Here is a 10,197-nt window from a genome sequence, read left to right as displayed (position 1 = left end):
AAAATGTGAGCGAAGAAAAGGATTGGAGAACTGACATACACTCCTATCTAGAGAAGGGGGAATTACCGAGGAAAATATTAGAAGCACATAAGTTAAAGAGTCGTGCGACAAATTATGAATTAAGGGATTGAGTTCTTTATATGAGATCATTTCTTGGACCTTCACTTAGATGTCTTACGCGAACGGAGGGAATCGAAATTTTAACGGCATTACACTATGGTGATGCTGGCAACCATAGTGGAGGAAGATCACTTGGATATAGAGCCAAGATACAGGGCTATTACTGGCCATATATGCATGAAGATGCAAAACAAGTTTCGAGGAGGTGCGAAGAATTTCAACGTCATGGCAAGAAGATACATGCACCTGGGGCTATGCTTAATACATCGACAAATGTGTGACCTTCGGGAAATGGGGAATAGATATTGTTGGACCATTTATATCGGAGACAGGACAAAAGAGATTTTTAATAGTTGCAACTGATTATTTCACTAAATGGGCAGAAGTAAAGGAAGTTCAACACATTCGAGATAAAGACATATTTAAATTCATTTTTGAAAATATCATATGCAGATTCGGTATTCCTGCACAATTGGTGTCTGATAATGGGAAGCAGTTTGAAGGCGAGAATATAACGATGCTGCTCAATGCCTTCAAAATTCAGAGTGGAAAATCTACTCCTTTGTATCCTCAAAGTAACGGACAGGTAGAAGCTACGAACAAAACAATCGCAGACAACCTGAAGAAAAATTAGAAGGGAACAATAAAGGATGGTGCGAACAAGTACACAATGTTGCATGGGCTTACAGAACTACGAGGAGAGAAGCAACAGGAATGTCGCCCTTTTTTCTAACATATGGAGTAGAGGCAGTGCTACCAACAGAAGTGATCATCCCAACCACAAAGAGAGAAGCTTGGGAAAAGAATTTAAGTGCGGACTTGATTTTAACAAAGTTGGATGATTTGGAGGAAGTACGAGAAGTCGCTTTGCAGCATATGGAAAATTATCAAAAAAGACTAGCTCGAGAATACAACAAACGGGTTAAAATAAGAGAATTTCAGCCAGGCGAATTAGTGCTACGAGAAATTCCAATTTATCAAAGAGGAAAAGATGGAAAGTTGGAGAAAAGCTGGGATGGACCTTATATAATAAAACGAGTAGTTGGAGAGGGAGCTTATGAATTAATGGATCCTGAGGGACGAGATACAGGTCGTAAATTGGATCGTCCTTGGAATAGACAGTTCTTGAAGAAATATTATCCATAGTTACTTGCGAATCCATTCGCCAGTACAAACAGTTAAAGTTTTAAAAGTTCATATTTTTGAATAAAAATGTAACCCGAATGATTCGCTAAAGAGTTCATGAAAATATAAATAAGACCTTTATAAAAGGCTACAGAAAATGATATTATTTATCAGATTGTCTAGGAATCCAAATATGGCGTGCACCCTAGTTCGTTCATATGCAAGAGGCAAAATAGTAAGACCTAACGCACGTCATAATTGGAAAGACCTAGAAGACATAACTCAAGGGAAGGCTACACCGACCCCGGAACGTGAGTTGTGGAAATTTGGGGTGAGAACTAAACGATAATGCTCATCCGGGAGAGATACCTTAAATTTTCAGTCTAAGATGCTAATCTTAGATTGAGAGCCTAAGGTGAGAAAGGCTCTCCTAAAGAGTGCAGAAACTCGATCAGGGCGCCGAGGTACACGGTTGAGTCAAGAATGTCCGGGACGTCTGGAGCATACCTTGCCACTCTTGACAAGTCCTGACTATGATGCACTCGGTCCAAAGATACCCAACTTAGGGTGTAATCTCGCTGCCATAAACCCTATAGGTAGTGTATGCGAGATTGCGAAATCAACTGGTTGTTGAAAAGCCGGATGGGAAGATCCATAATCCTAACCAGATAGAGGTAAGATTCCTTGAAGGGGCACCAGAAGGGAAGATAAGGACGGCACCCTCCATTAGGGAGCTGAATTGTGTCAAAAGACATAAATTTCGCAAGGCTTTTACTCATGGGAGTATTAAGACTTGTGAAATTTATGCAAAAACCTGAAGAGGAAATAATACAAGCAAACAAGATAAGATAAGACGGGATCAATGGGTCCATGTACTAAAATACAAAGACTTCCTGCGATCTCGTCGCACGAAAAATGGGGCAAAATAAGACCTTTACATAGGAAGGCTGCATAAGACCTCCCAAGAAAATTAAATACATTATTGATAAATTCCAAAATTTGTTTTTTACAAGCAATATAATACAAGGCAAGTATGGGAAATAAAATAACAATGTATTATATTCCTTACAACAAACAAGTCTAAAGAGGGTGCGAGAGACCAAAAAATAACATCAAAATAAAAAGAAAAAAATGGTAACATCAGACTTTAGCGCTGGGTTCAGGATTTTCAATCTCAATACCAACAACATTTGTAGATTTCTCTCCTTCTTGCTGAATTTCCTCATCACCTTGATCCTTCTCATCATCGCTTAAAAAGTCAAAATCGCTATCTGGTTCAGGATATTCTTCATCTCCACCCACATTGCATGTGGGGAGCCTTACTGCCGGAAGAGAATTGCTAGAAAGAATTCCATCAATAACAGTTTGAGCACTGGAATGGCCTTTGCGAATAGCAGCCCTTTCAAGATTTCTAGCATTTATCTCTAGAAAATTCTTCTGGAACGCAAATCTTCTTTGTGCCCTATTTCGAGACGCAGAAAGAGAAAGCTCAAGATTACCACGAGATAATTCCAGATTAGCATATTATTTGCGAACTTTGGATAACTCAGAATTCAGTTGAGCGACAGCAGATTGATGCGATGCTTCAGAATCTACAAGTAAAAAATAAAAAGTTAACACTGTGTAAAAAATTAGTGATGTTGAGAAATTATCATGAGGCAGTCAACCCTATCTGACTACCTTGGAAGAATTTGGAAAAAGCAAGGATATTGTCCTTCATACTTTCCATAGCCTTATCAAATCCATCACCAACTGAACCACTGAGACGAGAGTGAATTTTATTTTCTTCGGAAGAAAGAGATTTGTTCTTTTTCTTAAGAACTTCATAAGAATTCTTCAGCTGGCTATATTGTTCTTGAAATTGATTCTTCTTTACAGAAAGATTTACGTTATTCTGAATTAATTTCTCATTTTGGGAGCTCAGATCTTTAAGCGAAGTTTTATACTGTTCCTTCTGTACACGAAGAGTTCGCGCTTGGTTTTCATTTATTTCATGAAGAAGTGAATAATGTTGTGAAAATATTACTTCTTACTTTGAAAAAGACAGTTTTTCCCTATAAAGGGTGTGGTTCTCTTCTGATAAGGTTTGATGAAGTAAGTCAGTATCGTGTGATAACTTAGAAAAATAAGAAATTTGATCATTAAGAATATCGATTTTTTGAGTAAGACGGTTATTTTCATGAGAAAGATGGTCAATCTGATTATGGCATATGAATATTGATGATTTAATTGATTTAGTTGAGACTGTAACTTCACGTTATTCGCTTGGGCATCTTCGGAAAGGAATTGAAATTCATATCTCTCATTCGTTCGCTTTTGGTTTAAATCTTAACAAATGCATGAAGAAATTTATAAAAATGAACGTATGCGAAGAAGTAAGGAATATGATAAGGGACCCAATAATAAAGATAAATACCTCTAAGTTTCTGATTATCGCTGCGAAGATTTTCAGTCTCATAATTTGAAATCTGAAGTTCCCCTCTTAATCTCTGTATTTCCTTTTCCAAAGAAATATTTTTCTGCGAGAGTTCCAATTGAGAACAGCTAGACTCAAAATGCTTTTTCAGGTAACATCATACGACGATAAGATTCCTAAAGAGAAAAAGACAAAGATTAGTACTTGGAAATGTCATTAAGGAAGATAAAAGTTAAAGTGTGAAGGATAATTACCAAAACATCTAGAGCAATGTGGAAACTCGGGTCAATTTGAGAAAGGATCTCATCTCGCGAAGCCTTGTCAAAAGGAAATCCCCGAAGAAGTTGATTTAAGGCAGAACAGGAGCGAAGTTTGGAAGGATCATCAGTTAAAGATTGGGCAGAGTTGATAACATCAGAAAGAGTTTGTGTAGCTAATTTTACGCTATCTAAACCCTTTTTATTCAAAGGAAGAGAATTTAATAAAGAAAAAGAAGGGGGAATAGTAGAAGTTGTTGGAATGGTGGATTTATCTTGAGGAAGGTTCGGATGAGAACTAGAACTAATGGGTGAAGGAAAAGTTATATGCGATGGATTCGCCGAGGCAACAGGAGGTGAAGGAAAAATTATATGCGACGGATTCGCAGAGGAAACAGGGGGGTATTTTTAAGGAGCTCGTCATACGAAATATAAGCATTCTCATCCATAAGACGATTTGTTGGTGAAGGAGTAGCAGGAACATTCTTTTCAAAACCTTGGAAAAATGTATGAGTAACAGAAACATCTTTCTCAGGAGTTTGACTTGTTGTTGGAATAGTAGGAGGATCAGTGTGTGAAGGTTGAACTGTAGATACAGGAACAACATCTACAGCAGTAAAATTGAAAATAGAAAGATTTGAAGAGAGAGGTACGGGTTTGCGAGACTTTTTAACTTTCTGTTTTTTGCCATCAACTATTTCAGCATCAGAAGCCTGCGAAAATAAAGAAGATAAGAAATAGAGGCAACAATATTGTTTAAAGACAGTAGAGTATTTCTTACTTCTTTACTATGCGAAGACTTCCTCTTGTGAGATTCCTTATTTTGAGGTTCATTATCGATACTGAGTTTCTTCTTTTGCGTCTCTTTGTTTTCACTTGAAGAAGAATCAGATCTTTTAGTAATTCGAAGAGCACTAATTTTTCTGCGAAAGTACGGGAATCAGATCATATAATAACAAGCAATGATTAAAATTGATAATTATAAAAGAAACGAACCTTGATTCGGGATTCATGGTAGAAGAACAATAGCAGAAGAAATCAACACAACAGTGACGAAACTGGGAAGTAGGAGATGAAGATTAAGAGAGAGAGGATGAATGATGAGTGAAGAAAATCTTATGAGTCAAACCCTTAAATAGGTAAAAAGGAGTTACCGGTTGGAGACGGTTCAAGCCGGTAAAAAAAGAAGATAATTAACACGTGTAAAGAGGAGCTTGAAATCCGGATAATTGTCGATAAAATAAAATGTAAAAGGATAAACCTGTGCGATTTGAAAATGGAGAATTTCTCATATCGCTTACTTTGAAGAATCAAGCGACATGAGAAGAGGCAAATGTAGGGGATAAATATCGCACATGTTAATAATCACGCGAAGTGAAGAATACAACATACCCGAGGAATATCGCACACAGTAAATTGAAACGTCACATCAGATGATGTCAGCAAAGTCATGAGTAAAGTGTGAGGAGTTATGCGAAGATGTAAGATATGCGAAGATGAGCGATTGTATATGAGCGAACATGTCGCACAGAGATCCCGAAAATAGAGGAATTCTTAGTTGTCATCCACTATGTAAATCCCTATATAAAGGAGAGAGTAGTTGTCTTATAAGAGGTTGGAACATAAGTCTTGTAAGAGAGATTGTAAGAGAGAGAAAGTGAGTCTAGTTATGAAAATGTTATTGTTAGTCTCTATAAATCTTGTAAGTAATCCAAATATAATAATCTCGCATAATGATCACATAGAGAAATCATTAGATAATTGAAGTGTAGTTGGAAGAAATCTTACACCTACATTGCGGAGAAACATCAAATAGCTCAGGAACTTGCATAGTGCCAAACTCCTCGGTTTCTAGATTGAATGACACTATCGATTTCGATAGGCTAGGGAAAACACGGTTCGGCATGTAGTACAAGGACCAATCAACCATCCAATAAAAGGTACCGTTAATGAAAACAGGCGGTCTTTTTCTGCTTGGAGGATAAGAGTACCTACCAACACTTCTTCTGTGATTAGTTCATAGATTAAGAATCTGAAAATCCCAAATCTGTTCACATGCAAGGTAACTTACACAAATCACTTCGTACTCTTTTTTGTGTGGATGGAAGAATAATCCACACGCATAAAAATATTCATCTGGGGAAATCAGAATCACTTGTTCTTTTGTAATCGGATTCAAAATATAGAAATGCCGCGTCGAACCATATGTGCTTCTGAATAAAAGAAATCCATCATATGAACCCCAGAGAGTAACTGGCTCCTTGCGATATGCATTACTATTACATGAACTAAGATCATCAAAGCTTGTAGGCTTACCATCAAAAAGAAAAAGCTTGATTTCGTCATTGTCACCTGATTCCTTAAGAGATTGCACAACAATGGTTGGAGTAGTTCGGTCGAGGTGTGTAGGCATAAAGCCTAGGTGTGCACGCATGAAGTGCCGAGTTGTGGTTAAGTCATATAATAGGTCATATGACTTGGGTTCCCACAATTGGGAGATGCACTTTGCTGGAAGTCTAGCAAGTATGTTGATTATGATATCATAAGGAAGATCAGGGATAGAATCCTTTGGTTCGTTTTTTTGTAAATAAATCTCGACACTTACCCCAAAGGATTGGCACCCAAGCACTGCATGGAGATTTTCCCATTCTGATAACTCTTTATGTCATATGATCCCCATGGCCATGGATTGCACTATATTTATACCTCTAGAGCCGACTGATACCAAACCAAGGAATAGAAACCACTTGGCCAAGACAATATTTGGAAGTCAAAAATTTTAGTCGGTGTTTTATTTCCTAAACAACCAATTCTTAGCAACTGCCCAGACCCAAATTGGGTCACCCAGCATCACTAGCCCAGCTGTCCGGTGAAACTGGGGGAAAATGTTAACCTGCATAGTCTGGCGGAATAGCGTCTCCTGTCGTTCTAAAAAATGAGAGAAAATGATGGCTGCGAGCTAACTTGCGAGAAAATTAGATCATTTATTTGCTTCCCTGGCAACGAGAACCATTGAGAAGTGTTCTGAAAGAGCTCCGGCTCCGGATTTGCAAAAAGATGCATCTTATAACAGGTTGTTGATTCTCTAGGGACTGCAATCGACTTATTTTGGACTAGTTGTTATGCCTATGCAGTGTCGGATGTTCATTAAGAAACTCTTAAATATAAGCATTGGACTTGAAACAACATTGAAAAGTGCCAGTGCATTACTGCTAATCTATACTTCGGAAATTAAGCAAACACTAATGAACCTGGTAGCAGGTTAAACTCAAAATACAGAACATATAGCACCAGTTTAACCTTACAACATCTAATTAGGTCACTGGTAAGAGTCCACATTACTAAAATATTCACTGCTGGCCCTACTGGTAACAAAGATAATCAAAAGTGACTTAGCTGAAGATATCCTGTCCGCCAGCTGACCAACATTTGAGTATTTGTGAAACTTGCTAATGCAGCAATAGAATCAATAAACACCTATGTGAAGAATGCAAGACGTGACTTCATTGTCATGTTTTACAACTACAGATCAGCAACAAGCGAACTTTCATCTTCAAAATGACAATTGTCATCAACAAGATTTTCTACTGATTTTCATCATGAATTTCCAAGTCATTTCCACAGCTTCCACCAAGCTATTCGAGATCCAATTGTACTATTTTCCAGTGTTTGAACACCTCCTGACTTGGTATTCTAAAAAGTCGAAAGCACCATAACTACTAGATTACATTCAGTTTCTTCAGCCTGCTACGTGCTAAACACAACAATCCGTGAGACCACTCAGTATCCTATACATATCTCCTAAGATTGTTTTCGTTACTCTCTTCAAATGACACTAGACATGAAAAAACAGAAAGCACCATAACTACTAGACATCCTACATTCTATTTCTTGAGTCAGATTAACGCACCAATCTACGAAACCACTCAGTTTCCTATACATATTATTCTAAGTTAGTTTTCGTCAATCTCTGCAAATGCCACTAGACATGAAAAAGTCGAGAGTACCATAACTACTAGACAATCCACATTCAATATCTTGAGCCAGCTTAACACACCAATCCATGAAACCATACATTGTTCTGAATTTGTTTACATTACTCTCTGCACATGACACTAGACGTGAAAAAAACCAAAGCTCAATCATAATTGTCACAACCGTTCTGCTCTATATAAATACTGTTTCCAATTAACCATACCTACTAGACAATCTACATTCAATTTCTTGATCCTCGGTGAAACAGCTCAGTATCCTATACATATGTCCTAAGTTTGTTCTCATTACCCTCTGCAAATGACACTCAGACATGAAAAAACCAAGTAAATGTTATAACTGCTCCGTAGAAATATTGGTTTCATTTAACCATCTGTAGCCTTAACACATACATATTTCATTCACAGAAGCAATGTGATGCAATCCAAAATCGTATTTGCAAATTAATCAGATGTTACAAAACTTGAAGACTAAAAGAGCATTAACAATACCTAAAGCAGTACCAGCAATTACATCAAACACAAAATGTCTCCCTAACAAAACCCTAGAAATTGATGTAGCTGCAGACCACAAACAGAAAATCAAAACAAACAAATTCACAAACTTACCACCATCAGATCCTATTGAAGCAGCAGCAGAAGATAGATACAAATAAAATGAGATGAACCAAACCCTAGATGAATGGCCACTTGGAAAAGACCAATGATCTACTGAAACAGCCAATTTCATTCCTTTGTTATACACAGGACGAGGTCTTCTGATTGTATACTTGAAGAAACCAACGAAGATGAGATCTGTTATGAATCCAACTAATAAACCTATGAAAATTGATTGAAGATTGTAGTTGGAATTTTTGGAAAGAGGATAAAGGAGGAAAGCAATTGGGATTGGAATCCAGACACGACCATCACCAGAGAATTCTAATGCTTTTAAGATTGAACGAGGGATTGGTGTACATAGTGTGTGGATTTGGAGTGATAATTTTGTATCTAGATTGATCAGGGAGGTGAGGTATGAATTGTTGGCGGTGGTGGTGGCGGAGGTGGTGGTGGATTTTGAGGATTCATCGCTACTATTGGACATGACTGGTTGGTTTCTGTGCTCGTCTTTTTTTTTTCTTCCTTGGTTTTGGGAAGCTCAGAGTCAGAGAGAGGGGTTGCAGTTTCAGATCTCATTTAGACGGGTGAGATGACAAGACTTCTCTGGGAGATAAGCGTGGAGAAATCCTAAAGGGTAGAACTTCAAAAGACATGGAGGAACCGATGCATCATATCATGAAGGTGAGTTCTAACCAAGTCCTTTCAAGCTTAGCCCTCCTTGCCAAAATACAAGCTCAACCCTGACTCGGTCCTCGGCTCGAAAAGATGAACTCTCACGAGAGGAACTCAATTGTCGATGTAGAAATTTACGTTTAATCATTTTTTAGTGGGCTTTGAACGCTCTAGTCCATCCCTCTCAAGCCTAGTACTAGGAGGTCCAGATTTACACAATTTCAAACGAGTTAGTCAATTCTTAAACGATTCAGTCCAAACACTTTTTTGCCAAGACAAAAACACCCATCGATGAGATGTAATATTCCTACCTCATAATTTGGTTTCTTCTTCTTCTTCATTTTTTGTACGCCGAAACTAGTAGAGCACTCCCAAAAAACAACTTCTAAAACCTAACCGCTCCACAATGAAAATTCAATCCCCAAACATATAAAATGATAAAAGAACAACCAATTATTCTGTTCGATTCAGTTTAGAAAATCTAAATCGTTATCATAAATATATATTTTTGGAGATTAATTCGAAACGGAGGGGATAGTCAACAAGATTCAGTTTAATTTGAAGATTTCATCGTTGAAAACCATTCAAAGATAAGTTAATCTGTTTTTATAGTTTAATTTGATTGCAACTTTAATTTACTGATTTTGAAATCGATTTTAGAAATAATATTACGGTTACATAAACCTAATTACTTCAATTTTCAGTTCTATTTTCTTATTCGATTCGGGATCGGAGTTTAGATCTATAAGCATCTCATCTTGGTAATTAGTTTGAGATAAAAGTTTCGCCAAAAATTTTACTCGATTTGTTAGAGATCATCCCTGTAAACTTAACATGACTTTCAAAATTATTCTGCTTCAATACTGTGAATCATTTGCTTTAACGGTAGTAAGTGTTTTTGTTGTTTTCATTTTTTATATGTTGGTAACTATTCACAAATGTATGTGTATTTCTATTTGTTTCCCCTGTGCTAGAAACTATGGACGCAATCTTTAGTTTAACAATTGTTACTGTA

At 37.1% G+C, this 10,197-nt stretch overlaps 1 protein-coding gene across 1 annotated transcript; it reads left to right on the top strand.

Annotated features, from left to right (window-relative positions):
- Window positions 1-216: 216 nt before the first annotated feature.
- Window positions 217-754, top strand: LOC113280576. Its single transcript, XM_026529186.1, has 2 exons — window positions 217-395; window positions 574-754. Exons 1-2 carry the CDS (start codon window positions 217-219, stop codon window positions 752-754), a joined length of 360 nt encoding a protein of 119 aa, XP_026384971.1.
- The last annotated feature ends 9,443 nt before the right edge of the window (window positions 755-10,197 follow it).

This window comes from Papaver somniferum, chromosome 5, assembly GCF_003573695.1.
Source record: "Papaver somniferum cultivar HN1 chromosome 5, ASM357369v1, whole genome shotgun sequence".
Lineage (NCBI taxonomy): Eukaryota > Viridiplantae > Streptophyta > Magnoliopsida > Ranunculales > Papaveraceae > Papaver > Papaver somniferum.
The sequence above is the reverse complement of the archived record's forward strand: the minus strand, read 5'-3'. Positions and strand labels throughout refer to the sequence as shown.